The 21,613-nt window shown below is 41.2% G+C and overlaps 1 protein-coding gene across 5 annotated transcripts in view; it reads left to right on the top strand.

The window, feature by feature from the left end:
* The window catches only part of samd4a (sterile alpha motif domain containing 4A), a 74,787-nt gene extending 57,228 nt beyond the window's left edge, over nt 1–17,559 (top strand). For 4 of the 5 annotated variants that reach the window (XM_080302957.1, XM_026153898.2, XM_026153809.2 and 1 more), the window contains 2 exons: nt 960–1,043; nt 11,640–17,559. In XM_080302957.1, coding sequence (XP_080159083.1) covers nt 960–1,043; nt 11,640–11,668 — 113 coding nt within the window. In that variant the 3' untranslated portion in view covers nt 11,669–17,559. The remainder of the gene's footprint in view (nt 1–959; nt 1,044–11,639) is intronic. The other variant, XM_080302969.1, reaches the window with a different exon arrangement.
* The last annotated feature ends 4,054 nt before the right edge of the window (nt 17,560–21,613 follow it).

Below are 21,613 nucleotides of genomic sequence, written 5' to 3'. Positions count from 1 at the left end.
TCAATTTGCATGATTGACACCTCATTTTAATCGTTTGAGCCAAACGATTAAAATGTAACAATGTAACAATGCCACAGTAACAATGCCACGTTCACGTCACTTCAACCAATCAGACGTTGCAAGGCCAAAAACCACGTCGGCCCGAATTTACTGCATATGACGTCTGTCCAGTCACATGTCTGTAGGTGGGTCTAAAATGGAGGTTGTCAAAGGAAAACAGCTGTGATGCGGCTAGTTAGGCGTGGTAACTGCTGATAATCACGTGGCTACCGGCGAAAGTAACTGAGGAAATCGGGATGGTAAGCCAATTTCTGTCTTATAGAATTTGCGCCGCTGTGTGGGTTTTTTTGTGGTCTTCTTTGGCGGCTCATTCAGTGAATTTTGGTCAGAGTGTGGTGAAACTTGGTGTTTGGAGTCAGTAATAGCTCTGGAAGATAACTAGCCTTTCGTTAGCCGGTTATATGAAGTCTGAAGAATTTCTTGTTCGGTTTCGTTTGTTTAGGGGACGTCTGCACATTTACGTAACTGCTCGTTTAATCATGGTTTGTTTTCGGTGTGTTTGGTGGTTGTAGAAATGGTTTATATGACATTTTAGCTGAGATTCTGAGGTTTCTGTGGATACCACACATGTCTGGACTTATATTTCTCACCCCGTGTTATAACCGATTAAACCTGATCTCCTCCTTTTTGCCCCCGGTACCGGGGGCATGGGGCTTAAGTGGCTAGGGACTAAATGGTTTGAAGTGGTTGCTAGGTTCCTATTTAGGCTGCTAGACACAAAATTTGCTAATACACAGGCCCTTGGGTTAGCATGCTAAATCTGCAACATATCTGTTTTGTTTTTTTTTTGTTTTGTTTTTTTAATAAATTGCTTCCTTCAGGAAGTCAAGTTGTCATCTGTTTGTGCTCGATGTTTTCACTGTTGTTCTTGATTTCAATATGTTTTTGTATCTGCACAGATCTTCAGTTACCAGTGACAGAGCCAGACATCAATAATCGCCTTGAGTCTTTGTGTTTGAGTATGACCGAACACGCCTTGGGAGGTATGTTTTTCACCGATCCTCATATTTAACTGTAAAATACAATGCTGTGATATGAAAAGCTTAGTTTGGCTGAGGACAAGAAGAAGAGCCTTTTATAAAGAAGTGCTCTAATAAGCTGCATAATCAATAATATAACGTTGCCCAATGAAAGCTGTGAAATTTCCAGCGCAGCATTGTGAGCTTTAAGGGAAGGTTTAAAGTGGATTGTAGTTGGTGGATGCAGTGGCTGTCAAAGTTCCCTGTTTCTCCTGTGATCTAAAGAAGCGCTTAATGAATCCAATCACAAATTTTCACGAAAGACATTTTAAGCGGCTCAGTTAGCTGAAGTTGTTATTTTCTTACTATGTTCAGGTCATGTTCTGTTTTTGACACAGGAAGCAGTAATCAGTAACCTGTTTGTGTGCAATATTATCTATTCTGTTTCTGTCATGTGAGAATTGGAACAAATAGTAAGCAGCACACTTTTGCTCTTTCTCAGATTCTATCAAAGTCAGATAGCTGGTGTCTTACTATGGCTTGATCTCCTCAATTGATTTTAACATTGATGTAGGACCTGATTGACCCTTCCCAACACTGTTGGCTTTTAGAGCTTTAGATTTTGACTCCAGACTTGTTGGAACACAACAAGGATTTTTCAGATGCTTTTGATTTTGAAGTTTAAATCTGGCAAGATAGGTCCAAAAAATGCTAAGCTGGGAAACTGACAGCGACTCTGCAGTAAAGTCAAGTTCATTTAAGACGAGGGAGATAAATGGAATAACCACAGTATTTACAAAAAAACCAAGTTTTAGCAGCAGCTTTCGCCAGTATATTATTAGATATGAGCTGCTGAGCAACTTGGAGCGATGTGACTTTTTGATCCAACTCATTAATTCCCGAACTGTGGGCCACAGCCTCCTAGTGGCCTGCTGAAGTAACACAGCTGTGCTAGAAAATGTTGTTTACCATAAATTCTTATTTTTTATAAAGGTTTCAACATTTTAAAATAAAAAAAAATAGGACTACATAATTAATAAATAAACAACATTTAGTTTTAGTGAGTTGGCAGTCTGAAATTCAGGGATGGCTGATCGAATCAATCAATACTGTAGTTTAGCATGCCAGAGTGTTGCTGTAAACATTATTTTTAATTGATGCCTAATAATACATGTAAACGCATAATCTAACGATATGAACAGCTTTAAAAAAAAATGTTTATAATGATGTGGCGCTTTAAATGCTGATCTTAAAAAAAAAAAAAAAAAAAAAAAAGCCATGTCTTGTACATTAAATGAGCTTGTAAATGTGTCAGTACTGTACAGGACTGTAGTGGATGAGACCTTAATCAAGTCAGACTGTTGTTGACCTGGTTGTGGAAACTATACTCGTATGTACAGTGAGTTTTAGTCTCGTGGCCAAAACTCAGCTGAAGTGAAGACAGTGCTTCTCAGTCCTCAGCACAGAACGATGAACAAGTGTTGCTTTATGCTGCCGTATGTGTGTGTATGTTTATGTATAGCAGAACTGGGCATAGCAAAAAAAACGAGTGCATCGACCTTTAAAAGATAATAAATAAATAAATAAATAAAAATGCCCTGTATATTAGAATTTTTACCTTTTTTTTTTTTTTCTGTTTTCTGAAACATAACTTGGTAACTTAACTCAAACCACAGGAAGTGACCTAAAATGTTTGATGGCATATAGAAAAATATGCTGACTTCTGGCACACAGATGGCCTTTTTTAGACAGCCTGGACTAAAATGAACTTTGATTAAACTGCCTCTCGACAAGTGTTCCTTCTCAATTTGTCATGATGTATATTCCCAAACTGCACAAAGTAAAATTGGACTAAAAAAAATGCAAAAGTGTACACACTTCCATCAAGCTGCTTAAGCCAGTGTTACTTTAACAAGCCCAGGCTTAAAGGCCTTTGGGTCAATTATAAAACAAAATTCAAGGATAGCTTAACCGTCATAGTTTTGTTTAATGCAGTATATTCTCCCCTTTGCGACACTATTAAACAGCAGCATGCGAGGACATTAGCCCTAACCCTTTCTCCTTTTCTTTTTTTCTTCTCGTGGAATTAGAAATCTCCACTGGTGTGCAGCTTGATAACGTTTTCTTCCTCAGCCAAACCAGCAGCAGCAGGTGTCAGACTGTTGTTTTCCTCTGAAAGGCTCTATCAGTATTTTGACAGATGTGTTGTTTTCTCACCATGACAGTGTGAGCCCTAGCCCCCTTGCTGTTCACCGAATTAGCAAAGCTTCATGCTTTCAGTTCAAATGAGATGACATCATTATTCATAGCCCAGAGTCACAAGCTCCACTACACAAGTAGCTGGATCAGAATTAGATTTGGTACACATAAGAAGTCAAATGGCTGTTTTTTGTTTTTTTAATTTAGTAGAGGGATTAACAGGATGGAGGGGCATAGCTATGTGTTTATAGCTAGCGTGGTTTGATTGTACTGATTTCTATGGTGTCACGTTCAGAAATGATAGAGAAATAAATTCTCTAGAATTCTGTAGACTTGTGTGAACTGGTCTAGAGAATGAAATATATAAATATATGAAATATAAATAAATAAATAAGTAAATAAGTAAATAAGCAAGTAAATAAGCAAAAAAATAAATATATATATATATATATATATATATATATATATATATATATATATATATATATATATATATATATATATATATTTTTTTTTTTTTTTTTTTTTTTTTTTTTGCTTATTTACTTGCTTGACAAAGTACACTTCCAGGATAGACGGAGGCCATTTTCTAATCTTCATCTGCTCACATATAGCAGCAGTTCCTAATTTTTTGAGGACAGGACAACAACACACGCTTACTACTTGAAGAAAGTCTTTTTTTTGTACAAAATATTCCACAACTAGGGTTCAACTGCCCCTCCCACACACACGCAGACACACAAATGCGAGTCCCTGTCTTGCTACCTCTATCACTGCTATATATATATATATATATATATATATATATATATAACACATATAACACAACACCCAGCATGCCCCTGCGGGCGGTTTATCCTTCAAGCTCGGGTCCTCTACCAGAGGCCTGGGAGCTTGAGGGTCCTGCGCAGTATCTTAGCTGTTCCCAGGACTGCGCTCTTCTGGACAGAGATCTCCGATGTTATTCCCGGGATCTGCTGGAGCCACTCGCCTAGCTTGGGAGTCACCGCACCTAGTGCTCCGATTACCACGGGGACCACCGTTACCTTCACCCTCCACATCCTCTCGAGCTCTTCTCTGAGCCCTTGGTATTTCTCCAGCTTCTCGTGTTCCTTCTTCCTGATATTGCTGTCATTCAGAACCGCTACATCGATCACTACGGCCGTCTTCTTCTGTTTGTCTACCACCACTATGTCCGGTTGGTTAGCCACCACCATTTTGTCCGTCTGTATCTGGAAGTCCCACAGGATCTTAGCTCGGTCATTCTCCACCACCCTTGGGGGCATCTCCCATTTTGACCTCGGGACTTCCAGGTTATACTCGGCACAGATGTTCCTGTACACTATGCCGGCCACTTGGTTATGGCGTTCCATGTATGCCTTGCCTGCTAGCATCTTGCACCCTGCTGTTATGTGCTGGATTGTCTCTGGGGCATCTTTACACAGCCTGCACCTGGGGTCTTGCCTGGTGTGATAGACCCCAGCCTCTATGGATCTTGTGCTCAGAGCTTGTTCTTGTGCTGCCATGATTAGTGCCTCTGTGCTGTCTTTCAGTCCAGCTTTGTCCAGCCACTGGGAGGATTTCTGGATATCAGCCACCTCCTCTATCTGCCGGTGGTACATACCGTGCAGGGGCCTGTCCTTCCATGATGGTTCCTCGTCTCCCTCCTCTTTCTTGGGTTTCTGCTGCCTGAGGTATTCACTGAGCACTCGGTCAGTTGGGGCCATCTTCCCAATGTATTCTTGGATGTTCGTTGTCTCATCCTGGACTGTGGTGCTGACACTCACCAGTCCCCGGCCCCCTTCCTTCCGCTTAGCGTACAGCCTCAGGGTGCTGGACTTGGGGTGAAACCCTCCATGCATGATAAGGAGCTTTCTTGTCTTTATGTCAGTGGCTTCTATCTCCTCCTTTGGTCAGCCTATTACCCCAGCAGGGTACCTGATCACGGGTAGGGCGTACGTGTTGATGGCCCGGATCTTGTTCTTACCATTCAGCTGACTCCTCAGGACTTGCCTGACCCTCTGCAGGTACTTGGTGGTTGCAGCTTTTCTAGCGGCCTCTTCATGGTTCCCATTTGCCTGCGGGATCCCCAAGTACTTGTAACTGTCCTCTATGTCTGCAATGTTGCCTTCTGGTAGTTCAATCCCCTCAGTTCTGACTACCTTCCCTCTCTTTGTTACCATCCGGCTACACTTCTCCAGTCCGAACGACATTCCAATGTCATTGCTGTATAGCCTGGTAGTGTGGATCAGTGAATCGATGTCTCGTTCACTCTTGGCATACAGCTTGATGTCATCCATGTACAGGAGGTGGCTGACAATTGCTCCGTTCCATAGTCGGTATCCGTAGCCAGTCTTGTTAATGATCTCACTGAGGGGGTTCAGGCCTATGCAGAACAGCAGTGGGGACAGAGCATCTCCTTGGTAGATCCCGCACTTGATGGTGACTTGTGCTATGGGCTTGGAGTTGGCCTCTAGTGTTGTACGCCACATCCCCATTGAGTTCCTGATGAAGGCTCTTAGGGTCCCATTGATCTTGTACAATTCTAGGCATTCCAGTATCCAGCTGTGGGGCATTGAGTCATAGGCCTTCTTGTAATCAATCCAGGCAGTGCACAGGTTGGTCAGTCTGGTCTTGCAGTCTCGGCTGATTGTTCTGTCTACCAGTAGCTGGTGTTTTGCGCCTCTGGTATTCTTGCCAATTCCTTTCTGTGTCCCGCTCATGTATTGACCCATGTGCCTGTTCATCTTAGCCGATATGATGCCTGACAGGAGCTTCCATGTAGTACTGAGGCAGGTTATTGGTCGGTAGTTGGAGGGGAACGGTCCCTTCTTGGGGTCCTTGGGGATCAGGACCGTCCGACCTTCGGTTAGCCATTCCGGGTGTCTCTCGTTAACTAGCAGCTGGTTCATTTGTGCTGCCAGACGCTCGTGGAGTGCAGTCAGCTTCTTCAGCCAGTAGGCGTGAACCATGTCGGGCCCTGGTGCTGTCCAACTCTTCATACTGGAGACCCTTTCTTGGATATCTGCCACTGTGATGGTTACTGGACCCTGTTCAGGGAGGTCGCTGTGGTCTGCCCTCAGATCCTCTAGCCACTGAGCATTGCCGTTATGGGTTGCATCCTTCTCCCATATGCTCTTCCAGTATTGCTCCGTCTCCAGCCTTGGTGGTGCTGTTCTCTTATTGTTCCCTTGCCACTGAGAGTACACCTTTGCTGGTTCTGTGAAGAACAGCTGGTTTATTCTCCTGCCTTCTATCTCTCTGGTGTACCTCCTCAAGCGGCTGGCCAAGGCTGTGAGTCTTTGCTTGGCAGTTTCCAAGGCCTCAGGTATGGACAGCTTGCTGTATTTCTTAGGCACCTTATTTGTCTTACCTTTCTGCAACTCCGTTAGTTGGCTAACCTCCCTCCGTGCTACTTTGATCTTGCCCTCTAGCCTCCTTCTCCATGGAGGGTACTGCCCCTTGTCGCTGTTCAACTTGTAGCCAAGCATCTCACTGATCACTGCTGCTGTATTGTAGATCAGCTTGTTAGTGTCGGTAATCGTGGTTGTAGGTATTGCCCGTAGTGCTGCATTAACATCATCTAGCAGACCTTCTGAGGGTACTTCACGTAATCTTGGTAACCGGCTACGGGGGATCCAGGTTTCAAGCTTGGCCATGATCCTATTTTTCAGGTCAGTTCCTCTCACACTCAACGATCCTTCTCCTATCGCACTTGGGGCTATGTACCCAATCTCGGGTGGGGGTGATGATATCGCCCCCCTGACCTGGGGTCCTGACTCCTCCTTGCCGTAGCATTTGTGTTGTACCTCGTCAATCTCTAGCTGTGAGAGCAGTCCCTTCTTTCGAATGTTGGAACACTGAGCTACTAGTTGTTTCGCCGTCATTGTGGATGTTGGGTATCGAAGAATCCATAGGTCCCTCATCCTATTCATGTAGCCCCTTCCGCCGGGGTTACTTGTGTAGTAGCATTCCAACAACGCCCTGTTTTCGTCTCTTGCCCACCGATGCCTTCTTGTTCCAGTAGCCCACTTTTCGTCAGGGTGCCCTGGTTCCTCAACACCTGACGCGGACCTTGTTGATCCGGGCGACGTCCGAGCCGGCATGCCTTCATATTTATCTGTCTCGCTCATGTCTGCGGTAGGCTTGCTTAGCATAGGGATTCTAGCCTTAGGACCCTTACTGGATACAGACGCCCCAGGCAGGAATCGAACTTGCGATCCTCTGTTCCAAAGGCGTGTAGTCTAACCACTACGCTATCCAGGGTTCGTATGGGTGCTTGAAATCCTTGAAAATACTTGAATTTTAATGTCGTCTTTTCAAGGTTTGAAAAGTGCTTGAATTTCAGATGTGGTGCTTAAAAGTGCTTGAAAATGTAACTGTATTTCATTCACAATAAATAACTATCTGATTGAAAAGTTTTCTTATCAGATAGAGAAATAAAATGAGTCGCAAAATGTAAAAGCAAAATTCCCCCTACCCCTGGGCTGCCTTGCGCCTCTGTCTGTTTCAACGTGTGACCCCAACCCTCCCTCGGACAGGATGAGTGCGCTAACATACCTGTAGGTTGCTGTTTTAATGAGTGTTGATGAAAAACAACAATGGCAGTTTGCGCTCTCCAGTCGCATGATAGGTGAGTAAATAATTTTCCAGTATACGTACGTTACACGTGTTATTTTTTTAAAATTATGATTATTATTATTAGCTATCAAACTCGCTGGAGAGATGATTGAAATGCACTGAGTGTGATGCAGTATGGCAGCGCTATTATGGAATATGCTGTGAACTTAACACATATCACTGCTAAGTAATGTTAGCTAATTTACTCAAGTGAAAGCTTTAAACACTAGCCTGATACATAACTAGCTAACTTAAGGCTTTCTAATTAACCCTCTGGGGTCGAGGGACCCAGAGTCTCCATTTCAACTTAGGTTGAACGTGCGGACTTCAAACTATATACCAGTTTTAAAATTGTGCTGATAGGCCACGTAAAACCGATGGGGGGGTTTTTTTCAGGTTTTTTTCTGAATAACACAGTGGCGTTTACTTCGGGAAGAAACTGTAAAAATGGCGTTTTCTAAGGAGAGCGCTAGCAAACGCTTTGCTTGTGAGTGAAAAAAGACAAAGAAAAAACACTCCTTCCCTATTTGCGGAAAAATGTACCATGTCAACCAATCAAAAATGATATGGCAACATGTGGCATTTGGTTGTTTGGGAAGAGGGGGAAGTTTTAGGAGAGAGAGAGAGTTTTGATACGTGAGAGATTTGTGACGTTTACCGTGTTTGGAGTCTCAAGTTAATCTGTTGTCTTGTGTAGCTGTTGTTTTGTTTTGTGTGTCAGTTCTACTAGTGATCGTCACAGTTGCTGCAAAAAAGCCACCAAAGGCAGGTTGCAGTGTAAACGCTGAGTGACACACCTGCTGTCAGACCTGCAGGTTTATCCCTGTGCTGTTCTCATCTGTGTTATAGTGGACACAAACTATTTTTTGGAGTGGCATAAATAATTTGTGTGCTTTCTATTTGATGCAGAGCACCTGATTGTTCTGTAAATAGTTTTAAATGGTTATATAAAAAACGTCTGAGCCTTGGCTGCATTTTTAGGTGAATAGTACCATATAACTTTGTTGTTTGCAAAACTTGTGCATATTTTTAAAAAATGTACAATTTCTATTTGTATTTTAAGTTATGAAAATGATTCCTTAAACATGCTTGTGGTTTCTACAGTCAAAAATATCACTTTCTACTCGTATTTTAAATTTTGTCTGAATTTAGATAAATTGTGCTGATACAGTTTGTCAAAATGAGTAAATAACAGATTGGCAAGATAAACAGTTTTTAAAGGTGAAATATAGAGGCCAAATCAAAAGTAGTCAACAACGGCCAATTACACCCTGGACCCCAGAGGGTTAAAGGCTAAAAGCAAAGTTGTCACCAAGTACTGTTTATATTTCTATGTATTTCTGCAGCTTTTTTAAGTATTAACTTGGTGCGTTTGGGTGAAATAATGGTAATATGAGGGACCGAGCCATATGGTCACAAAGAATAGCCACTTGTTTCTGTGCTACCAAAGTTCCCCGGCTTTCATTCAAAATGTGTTTATGGTCAGCACCTGCACATTAAACTACTTAAACAGTCAGTGCTGTTCTCCATGCCTGTCTGACATGTTATTAGCACAAACACTTTAAAGGTGATCATTTAGGACTTCAGCATTAATACAGACAGCAATGTAGTTAGCAATAAAACAGTTTTATTGGGAATTCACTTAAAAAACAAACATCTGTCTCCTATTTTAAGAAGCATCAATATCTGATGAGAAGACTTTTTTTCAACAGGAGAAGAATATCTCTAACAAGTTGATTTGTTCACATTTTCACATCTTAATTTTTAAGTGAAATGTGCGTTTTGAGTTTATACACTATGTATATAAGGCAACGGTTTCCTTTTGCAGTATTTTTGTGCGGTGTGTTTTTCTATGTCTTAACAGAAGGGGAGCAAAGGTGTCTTTTCACATGGTCTTACTGAGGTGATGCGAATTGAAGCATGCATTGCGTGTGGGGGGTGTGCTGGAAAAGCTTGAAAAGGGACCTTGAAAGTGCTTAAAAAGTGCTTGAATTTGACCCTGAAAAAGGCGTATGAACCCTGCCTTTCACACTCACTTTAAATTTTATGCAGGAAGACAACTGAGACAAGTACAATGAAATTACATCAGCCCGTCACAAGATACTTCTGTCCAATCACAAAGAAGAAAGTTGCCCTAATGGTTCCTTATTAATGTAAGGTCATGTTTTCTCAAATATTGTGTTTCCTCTTTTATTATTTAGTTTTGTGTTTTGTACTTCAGGGTTAGAAACAAATTGGAACGTAACAGCTCCTAAACCCCATCAGGCTCTCTGTTGTTCAAATCAGCTTCATCTCCAGTTACTTTATATTGCAAAGACCCTACACTGGGGCTGGGCCATATCATACCGTTCATGGTAATACCGGTATAATATTGGGCAACACTAAGAAAATGAAATAACGCGATAGAATATGGGTAAAACACGCATGCGCAGTGCCTTTGTTTTCATACGCACATGGCGGAAAAAGCATTTCGCCGACGGAGAATGAGAAGGGCGAAAGCGGAATGTTGAATGAAACGGATGAATCAGAATTGGTTTGTAAAAATGCTGCAACTTCAGTGGTGTGGCACTGGTTTAGCATTCGTCTGTCAGATATACAACAAAGCACTATTTTTGGTAGAGCATGCTAGCGGGCTGTCGTTATTACCGTGTTGTTTGGAAAATACGGCACACTTAAAATCAATCCTTTGATTTTTCTGAAAGTCGACAGTGCCCCTTATAATCCCGTGTGCCTTATGTATGAATTCTCGTTGTGCTTACTGACCTTGAAACGATTTTATGTGGTACATGGCGCTTGAAAATCTGTCAAATGTTTTAGTACGACTTTGCTAAGCTACGAAGCCGCACCGCTTGATGGATTGTGGGAGCACTAAGGCTATCGTAGGCAGGAGCCTCGCGGAGTGATACGTACTGTGCTTCAACATAATATTACTGTATTGTGTGTGTAACCTCTTTTGAGTTTTGTGGATATTATACATAGTTATGCTGAGGATGTCGGCCAGTTTCCACTGGAAATGCCTTTTGGTTAAACTGTCAGCAAGGAATTTGCACTGTTACATTTTATATAACTTTAATGCACATAAACAGCTGCTTGTTTAAGTGAAAATACGTAGATTTTTCTTTTTGTGATTTGTTTTTGTTTTTTTTCTCACTAATAAATTTGTGGAGTCGTAAAGTATTTTGTCTAGTGTCAATTATATCGTCAGTTATATCGTTATCGAAAATTTTCAAATGTATATGGCTGTTTTAGTTTTATGTATTATGTGTTTTATTTATTTATTTTGCTGTATTCTGTTATTCTATTGTTTTAACTTATTTTCTGTACAGCACTTTGTTCCTGTGCTGGGTATTTTAAAGTGCTTTATAAATAAAATTGGATTGGTATATCGTGATAAATATTTTTGGTCATATCGCCCTGCTCTACCCTACACTAACACAGAACAAAACCAACCATCAACCGACCTCCCATGAGCAAACACCTGGTAACAATGGGAAGCAAATCTTCATTTCAACAGGAAGAAACCTCCAGCAGAATCATGCTGAAGGAGGGGCAGCTAGCTGCAAGCAGAAAGTTAATATTTAATTTTCTCATGTTTCGTTTTGTGTCCAATTCATAAGCTGAAGTTTATCTTGGCAAACTTTGGTGATAAACCGGGAACAGGAAATGGTAGTGGTGGGGGCCTGAGGAGTCATGACTGCCTTCATTTGCACATTTGATTCCACAATCACTCTATCAGGGTTAATAACGTAATTGCTGACTTAAACTGTGATGCCTCTTCTTCTCTCTGCTGTTCCTGTTTAGATGGTGCAGATCGCACATCAACAATATGAGCTGAGGACCTGAGTGAGAGCAGCAGGACGGCGCAGGTTTGGGGAGCTCTCTCACAATCACCTTGAGGTCACCAGCCCTTTCGTTCCCTCTCCCTGTAGCCAATGGTAGAGCTCAACCAAAGGACCGGGCGGGATCCAAGATACACTAGAGAGCTGACCATCAAACCGCTCACACAAGCTATCACACTGGCACCGTCCAACGTGCTGGAAAAACACGCTTCCTGCTCGGGCAGCACACTCACAGTCACCTGTATGTGAGTGAGGAGAATGGAAAGCACCGAACGCGGCCTGGAAAGTGTGTGCAAACTTTCCCCCTTGTTCCCACCCCCCACCCTGCCCTTCCCATGGAGAGGCCAGAAGCAGTCCAGTTAGCCTCAGCAGAAGAGAGATGCTGGGCTTTGGATCAGGGCTCAGTGAGACTCTCTCTTGCCCACATTGTCTGGTCCCTGCACATTGACCACAGTTTGTGGCATCTTTCAGATCATAACAGTACCTCAGACCCAAAACATGATGAGATGAGCAGAGCCACAGGGATGCAAAAAGGAAGCTTGGGATTTCCCAGACTGGTTTCAGCAGGATCACCGTGTCCAGGACGGTTTCTTGGAGAGCTCAAAAAGGCCGCTTGCTCAGTACTGGGTGGCAACAAACCTTTTTCTTTCTATTGTATGTATTTAATGTTTACATTATGATGCTACTTTCAGAGGGTACAGAGACATTTATGAATTTCAGGTATGATTTACATAATATATTCTGTAGAGCCTTGGCTTTCTACGAGCTTTACTTCCGACGAGTAGCCATCACATTAGTTTACAACCAACATACTTATTTTTATTTTAGCAGCCAACAACAAAGATATGTTGGCCTGAATATTAATGGAGAGAAAACGAGATGGGAACTTGAAAGAGATGGAGGTAGCATGGAGAGGGATACGAGGAAGAAGGGGGATGTGGAGAGAGACACAGAAAGTAGTAGAAGAAAGAACCAAGCTGAAGTGATATTAGAAAGGGAAGAGGATGTTTAAAGGAGAGAGACATCAGAGGCAGGACCTTTGATTAGCTGGAGACGACGGAAGAAGATGATGTCACGTCTGATCGTGCCCTTAGTCTGTTCGTGCAAGTGAGTGTAGCAGGAAGTGGATTTGGCACCATCAGTTCATCCACAGCATGTACTGTATAAATGTATGTTTTTATACATATAAATATATATATTGGGAGATTAATAAGTCAGTGGGATCTGTCTGCATGTTCAGATACTGGGAGTTAGTTATTTTTCTAAAGCAGGGGAATATGCTTAAGCTGCATGTTAAAACTAAAGGAAGATTGTGAAATTTAGAGTGGAGAAGGTGGCGGAAGCAATGGGAGGCGGATTTAGTTTCCACTCAGATCTTTTTTTTCTTTTCTTTTTTCCTTTTCATGAGAGGATTGCAACATTGGAGAAATGAAACACTGTCAATCCATGAAGGGAAGTTTTCCCTGAGATCTCATTAGTGCTTACCTCCACCTGCTGGCCAGTTGCAGTCATGGCGGGACAGATGCTGAAGTCCAGGGAGACGCAGGCACTAAAGATGCCAGCAGAACAATAAAAACTCATCGGTGAACATTTGGGCAAATATCAAAGCTGGTTGGTTGCTTGTGTATCTTGGCTTTCTGTCAGTTCTGTCAGTGCAGGCCTCCATCATATGAAAATATTTTTGTTTTTATTCTAATCTCATGGTTATTCTGTGTCTTAATATTTATCCTTAGTTGTTTTGTGCCTGGACTCTAGACTTTATAGGATTAGGTTTATATTGAAATAAGCTGGTTAGGTTAACTCCTTTCCGTGCTGCTTTCAACCCAGCATGCGAGTCCTCAACCTGAAAGGTCAGCTTTGAGGTTTATCATTATTATTATTATTATTATTGTTTAGTTTATTAGTTTCTTGCAATTCTGTCATATTTCCTTTGTATCCTGCACTTGATATGATAATGTGAGACACTACAATCCAAATGTTCAAGGCTCGAGCAACGATGCTTTGCTTTGGAGTCGGATCAAACCGAGCAGACGGACACTCGTTCTCGACTGTAGCATTACAGCCTTGCTGGACAGACAGACTGATGTTGAGAAGCAAAGCACAAAAGGTGGCAACGATGAACCCAGAGACAAAAAAAAAGCTTCTGATGCCTGTCATTGACCTGTCTAAAGGTTGGAAATACCGCCTGATCTGAAGTATCCCACACACACAGTTCAGTGGCCATACAAGACTTTGTGCATGTTTTAGTTCTTCTTTCTTTTCTTTTTTTTAAATCACTTTTCAAATGTTTCTCAAAGTTTCTTGGAAACATAATCTGTTGATTACGATGGCATTAGAATCAGAATGACCCGTTTCTGGCCAATAACAACTAGCAATTTGAAATCTTCAGACTGGTTTCTGATTTGATTAGTTTAACTAATTACTAAGGTTACTTTCCAGGCTTTTTAAAATTGTTGTCCATTGCCATTAGTTATATCGGTCACTACATAAGTAGAAATTACTGGTATGTTTGGGAGAATGGAATTTAAAAACACTCTGAGTGTGGGACTTTATAAAGACAAAAACATGCATAAATTCTGATGTGGTACCTCTCTGCAGCCCATCCTCATCCTGGCCAGCTGAACATGGCTTCAGATCTCGTGATGGCAGCTCAACACTGCAGTCTGAATCTGTGCACACACACATGATCAAGTGTGTGTGATGGTATGCATGTAGTCTGGTTGCTATGACCCTGATGGACACTTCAGATTTTACTTGGTGTGGATTAAGAGTGTGTGTTTTGCTCTTGCACCCTGAGTCATGTTTATGAACAAAGGTTCCACCAAAGCGTGAGTGGGTCACAAACCTGTTTCAGCCCCACGTGGATGCCGCACCTTTGACGTGGTCATTGTTTGTTGGTGCCCCTCGCTGACGGGCAGCATCAGGATGTCATCATATTTAGACTCTTTCAGTGTCACTGCCATATGAATCAGTACTTAAAGTAGAAACTACTATTTATTCTTTTTTCCTTTCTTTTTTTTGTTGTTGCAGAGGTGATGCTCATGTGGGTGTAATATTATTTAAAATACCATATGTATTAACATGTTATGGCTGGTGACCATAAGTACATCTCAAATATTAACATAGTTATTGTGGACTGTTTTTTGTTTGTTTGTTTTTGTTTTTCTTGCTGTTGATGAACTACGATATTATTTGTATCTGTCATGTCATGTTAAGATGTTTTGGGGTTTTTTTGTTTTGTTTTGTTTTGTTTTTTTAATTTGAAGCCGAGATCAAGAACTGGTCCTTCAGATACACCAATCCATGGTCAATTAGAAAGTTTGTTGTTTTTAGCATAGATTGTTGTAGTGTGTGCGAGATCAGGAGGTAGATGGGTCCTTTGCGGACCCATGGCCTTGCAGGCCATGTCTTTCTTTGAGTTCTGTTTGGGAGAGCGAGGCTTCAAAGTTTCTGCGTATGCCACTTGCAAAGGTGGCATTGCTCTACAGTTTCCTCACTGTGGATAAATCTAATGAAAAAACCCGAGACCACATTCGACCATGTATCAGTCCAATCATCAGTGCTTTCTGGCCATTTCCTGTCTGTGGCACACAACAACAACGACGACGTACATGCACAGTAAGATGGTATACTTGGAGTGGGGTGCTACTTTTATGTGTTACATGCATTGAGTGAAAATGAGTGGCGTGTTTGTATTCGTGTTGGTGGATGTGCAGTAGTTCGGCTTGCTTTATGGCACAGAGGAGGAGGCTGTGTGAGGATTTGATGGTCATTGCTGGGGGGTTTTTGTTTTCTTTACGTGAGATGCGTTCATAATGAGAAAAGTTCTGCAGTCAGTCATGTAATCAAAGGGATTATTAAAAGGGGTTTTTTGTCAGTATTTTTATGTACTTTTATATCGCTGTGCATTTATTTTTTTCCAGAGTTATGGTTTTGAATTTAAAAAGTGCCATATTTATATGAATACTGACTGACAGCAAGTTCGTGTGATTTTTAACAAAGTTGCGCGGATTGTATTTTGAGCACAGAGCAGCATGGCAGGCCTCCACTTTCTGCTCAGCGGTGGTTTCTTGCAGCGTCTGTGGGTCAGAAATACAAGTGTGAGGACAGAGGGGCATACCTGTGAGGGATGATGGCTCTTCACGTCAAACCAAATGCTTTTCCTTCATGCATATCAGCTCTGTGGGTGTCCAGGAAGGCTTCTAGCGCTGTGCCCACTGCAGTATTAACAGCTAGATGACGCCTTGATATTCCAAAAACATTTAATGTACTTTTAAGTCAAGACACGTATGCTGTTTTTGTATCTTTTATTTCTGTCATAGATTCTGCAGTTTAGTACGTTGTTTTTTTTTTTGTTTTTTGTTTTTTTGTTGTTGTTTTTTGTAAATTCAGCAGCATCCATTCTGTAACAAATTGTTACCGCTTGATTGTTTGCCTTTTACTTCATTTAGTTTTATTTTATCAAAGAGCCGATGTCCTGTATTGACTGCAGGCTTACGTATATATTTGACAAAAGAATATTGTATGTTTAATAATGAAAACAAAAACCACACGAAAAGACAAAAAAAAGAAGGAAATACAGGAAGAAAAAAAAGGAAGAAAAAAAAGGAAATGGAGAAAATTGAGGGGGGTGTAATTTATATTTTAAAACTGCATGCACAAGGCTGGGAAAGTCATATTTAGAATAACAAAGTAACAAATGGCAGTGCCTTTTTCTTTTTTTGTACTCGAGACATTTAGCCCAAATGTAAATGGTTTTATATGGACTTTAAAAACTGTAATGATACAGGATGAAACGCGCAGCAGGTGTATGAGGTCACGTTCACACTGCAGCCCTGAAATGTCAAAAGTTCACATTAAGCTCCACTTATATTCATGTACAGGTGGGTAAAAAACAAAAACAAACAAACATTAGCTTGATTAACTTGCGAAATCATATAGTTTTATGTTGTGTCCCAAAACCCTCTTATATTTGACACTCACTGAGGACTTTTTGGTTGTTAAAAATCAGATTTTTACCTGGCTACAGCACTGATCACTGTCCATATCTGTGATATTCAGTAACGCGTGTATGTAGAACTGCAGCTGACTGCTAGTTTTAACACCACTTAATTATATCATTACTTGTTTAAAGGGACAGAGAACAATATCCATAATAACACAGTGATTTGTCTCACTGTGACTAACTATGTAAAACCAAAGACACTCTGTTCACTGTAATGGAAGAGCTTGGTGCTTCCTGCTACCTGAGGCATGAGTTCTGATGTGTTGGATCCTCACCTGGTGGTAACACGGCGTATGCTCACTCATGCAGTGATCCATCCCATAGACTACCAATATATATATAAGATGTTATTTGCTAGATTACACCTTGCAAACCCTTTGTCCTGGTCGAATTCCTCCTTTATGCATTTGGTCACATTGGGCCAGCCTACTCTCTTCTCTCCTGACATGCTCTGTTCATTTGAAACACAGCTGCAGTCTGAAGTGCTGATGCATAGACTTTGATTGGAGGAGGGAGACTGCTCCACCTGATTATTAAGTTAATGCAGCTTCCTAGATTTAAGCTGCTTTCTTAAAATAAATGTGAGGCACGCAGGGTGAACGTGAACTCGGCCGCTCGTCTTGTTTCTGTACTCTGTAGGTACTTCTTAATGCTGAATGAAGTTAAGAATTATTCTGGTCTCAACAACAACAAAAAAACGTGTGAATGGCTATGTGACAGTGAGAGAGAGAGGTTTTGTGTGTGTGTTTGTGTGAGAGAGAGTTTTAGGATACATTCAAGTATTTTTAATGTGTCTTGCTGTACTTCTGTTGCGATGTACCAGAATGCTGTGACTTGGCATGCCCTGTTATACATTAAAAAAAGAAAAGAAAAAAAAGAACAAGCTGCAAGTTGTCCAGTGTTTTTGTACAAGTGCTGGTTAATTTTAGAGGGGGGGAGAGAATCTGTCTCTTGTCACAGTGTCTTCTACAGCTTCTACAGAAACACACCATCTCAGGAGTCCCAAGCTTCATCATTTTCTCTTAGTAAATCTGATCCGTTTGCTAATGTTCCAAAAAGAATGTCAGTTTTTCTGTATAAGTGCAAAGGCAGTGCAACAGTTCGCACATATGATTACTGTGACCATTACATGTTGCCAAAATGATAACCGTGACATTAAGAACAGAGTACAGCAATTCAGTATTTGCAGTATGCCATATACAAATAAACATTTGTATATGGCATACTGTATATGGTCTGTGGTGGAGGTGTGGTCTGCAGCTCGGCTGCAGAGGGGGGGTGGCGCCGGCGAAACTGGCAAGGCAGCTGGAAGCAATTCAGTAATTATGCTCTGTGTCAGTGATGCTGGGACCTGGAGGAAGAGGGGACAGGTGGAGACGGCTGGAAAGCTGTCAGAATGAGGGAGTGAGACACTGAGAAACACACATTTTGTAAATAAAAACATGGTCATAACCACGCCAAGTGTCTGGGGTCGCACAGCTCAATGCTGTCCCGTCCAACTATGAGCACTAGGAGCTGATTTGAAGCTCTACTGAATTTAGACCTGCGGTCAACTCCATCAGATAACTCCTCTTTACAAATGGGTAAAACATCAGTGAAAACTCAGAGACCTGCTAGTCTCCTGAAGCATGGTGCGTACACACACTCTCACGCACACAAAAAGCATTAAGCAATTCAAATCACTCAACCACAAAAATTAAAACTGATTAATGAAGTTATTTTAGTAACTTAGCTATTTCTGTCCACAAAGTAATATGGGCAGCCATCTGGCCTGACTGGTTGAGGGTGAGGGGAGGAAGACGGCACAAAAGGGAGATGGGAGAGAGAAGACAACACCTAATGGCATGGTGGAGAAGAACGCTCAGTGCATCACAAGATATTCCCAAACAGGCTGAACTTAAAGCGTGTCAGGCATCCCCTGACACAGCCCTGTGCTTTATTATAAAATGAAAGTTTGTCTAATCTTAATTTAATCTGATCAGATTTCTGTAAATGAACGTTTGTGTGAATCAAACCAGTAGCTACATGTAAACGACACTTTCTTCAGTGATTCAATTTCCTGTTTGTGATTATCGTTTTTAAATGCAGTGAACAATAAACATGTTGATATGTTCATTTGATTTATTTGAAGTTAATTTTGAAGCAAATCTCAGCTTTCTTTAAAAATCTGATATGTTAAGTCATGTTTATAATTTCTATATATAAATTGCCTCTCTACTGTACCAGTAACCAAAGCTGACTACGGAGCTTGGAAAGAAGAAGAAGCTTCTTGGATGAGAGGTGAAACGTCTTCAAGCAACTTAAAGAAGTCCAGACGTTTTTCTTTCCAAGCTCCTTAGACTATGATGACCTGGATGACTGAGAACCTTCACAGACGTTAAGTTAAAAGTTTGCGTTTATGCTGTATGTGTATATGTATATGTTTGAATCTGTACTCAATGACCATAAAAACATTGTGTGTTCCATTAGTCTATTCAGCATTAAGATCCCCTCAGTTAAAAATCCGACGTACTGTTTACCAACTTGAGTTTGTCTGCATATTTCTGCACATTATCTCTCAGGCTCAGACATTTACAAACCTCTCTGGAGAACATAAAATGCTGCCTAGATTCAAGTAAATGTCACCTGAACTTTTCTCATTTGTGAACACAACTTTCACACAGTAGGTCACGAGAACTTGGTTATCATCTCGAAACAACCACCAGGGGGAGCCCAAGTTGGGATATTTTGCATCCAGCACACAGTAATGGAAAAGAGTTGTGGTGGTGCAGTGTTAGATTTACTTTCAATTTTACTTTAAGATACTTGCTTTAAAAGTATTGAAGGAAATATGATGATGACCCAGGTTGTGTCAATAAACAGCTGACTATTTTTTCATGATAACAATAACAGCAGTGTGTCCCGGCAGCAGTTTAACAGCATTAATTCTAAAATGTTATTTGAAAAATAAATAAAGAAATGAAATGGGCACTTATACTTTTTATATTCTCAGTTTCAACATTCAATATGTCATCTCGGTACTATACTCAGTTAAATGTAGGCTTGTATCAACATTACAACCAACACTTGCTCCTCTTACTTTTCCTGCAGCACAGATTACTGTCACAGCAGTCCTGCTGTTGATCTGTAGGTGTGCAGCCTGCAGGAGCCATCACCATCAAGGAGATGTTTAGGATTAAGCCTTTGAATACTGTCAGAAACTTTTTAAAGGGAATTCAATCTGAAGCCTTTAGTTCTACATCACGAAGCAGAGTCAGTGTCCAAACTGAGAGTAGAGCTGCTGAGTCATGCTCTGTCAGACACCCAGACCCCGACCAGCTCCACCTTCCCGCTGCTCTCTCTGGGCCCAGGGCCAGATTAACCCAGTAAGTGACCTCAGGGCTAAAATGAGCTCTGGGCCCCATTTTGTCTGTTTCCACTTTAGTTCAGCATTTTCTTCTTTCCCTTTCAGACCAGGGTTATATGAACTTCTCACTGCTCTTTTTATCATTTCCAACATAACTCTGTAATGGATCAGATGGCAAGATTTAATTTTTTAATGGAATAAATAAACTAGCTTCTAATTGTCCAAAGGCAAATCTATAATATACTTATAATCATTTAGTTAGTGTGTCTAACACAAGCTTGCTGTCATGTAGCAGTGCTTCACTTTTTTTACAGTAACAAATGGTCAAATTACAGAACAAGAGTTGCTCAACCTGAACGTACAACAAACTGTAAGCTGGATCTACAGCTCCCCTAAGGTTAATCGACCTTTAGACTGTATATAAAAGATAGTCATAGCCACCATGACATCACTGAGCTCGTGAGGTTCCCATATCAACACTGAGGTGAGCGGTTTTATCTTTTTGAAAATAGATATGAAGTGCAGAGTATGGATCTGACCTGGAATCTGAAGAACAATTTATGCTAGTTGGTTATCCGTACCCCAATTAGATTTTCACTCAGGATTATGTGGGGATCTACTCACTTTTGGAGCTTTAGAGGAAGTGCAGCTCCGTAGGTCATCTCCTGGTCAGCACTAAACAGTCACATCTGCAGCTGAGGAACCAGACATGTACCTCTGAGGTTAGAAGAAGCAAAGAGCCACAACAAAAGCAGTTTGTTTGCTTGACATTGACATTGTGCGTCCATGTCTGTAAGTTAAACTCTTCACCGAACACTGCAGTAACTCCACTGGAATGACCTGCAGTTCATGCAGCATTTACCTACACTGAACCTTTTAGCAAACAGTCGGTTATTTACACATGGTGCAGTTATTAGGAAGCATCACTGTACATTCAGAGTCATATTTGTGTCCACACAATGAACCGAGTTCATTCTCTTTTCTGTCTGTTTTTGGTTTCCACCAAGAAAAACAAAGACATTGAAGTTGGTATTGATATTGTTACAAATGACTATTTAATCCAGTAATTAATTAGTATCCAAGTATGACTTTTTGTTTTGGCCAAGCCTACTAAAAGCCACACCTACACAGTATGTCATGAGCAAGACTGAGTATGCCCACAACCACCACAGTTGTTGTCTTCAGTTAAACAATAGTTCTAATCAACAGTTTCTTTTCTCTTTTTTTCAGTCAGTGATACTTTACCCTATAATACCAAACCTCGTGTAGTGTTAAAGGACAGAGAAATGTGACAGCAGCTAATGAAATGTGGATGCTAGTCTGAATCTTTGGTCTTACTGCACAGGACTATGCAGCTGCAATATCCAGGACTAGACACATTTGAAGAAATGTTGCTCCAGCGGTTCCTTGGACAAATATGGTTTCTGAAATTTGACTAGTTGAAAGTATCTGTTTCTGTGTGTGGCAAAGTTAATGTAGACAAAAGACCATAGGTATCAAATGTGAATTTATAAAATATGGAAACAATATCACCCAATACTATCTCCCTTAGAGATAGGGTGAGAAGTTCAGCCATCTGGGAGGG

The sequence above is a fragment of the Astatotilapia calliptera genome, chromosome 1, assembly GCF_964374335.1.
Source record: "Astatotilapia calliptera chromosome 1, fAstCal68.1, whole genome shotgun sequence".
NCBI lineage: Eukaryota > Metazoa > Chordata > Actinopteri > Cichliformes > Cichlidae > Astatotilapia > Astatotilapia calliptera.
The sequence above is the reverse complement of the archived record's forward strand: the minus strand, read 5'-3'. Positions and strand labels throughout refer to the sequence as shown.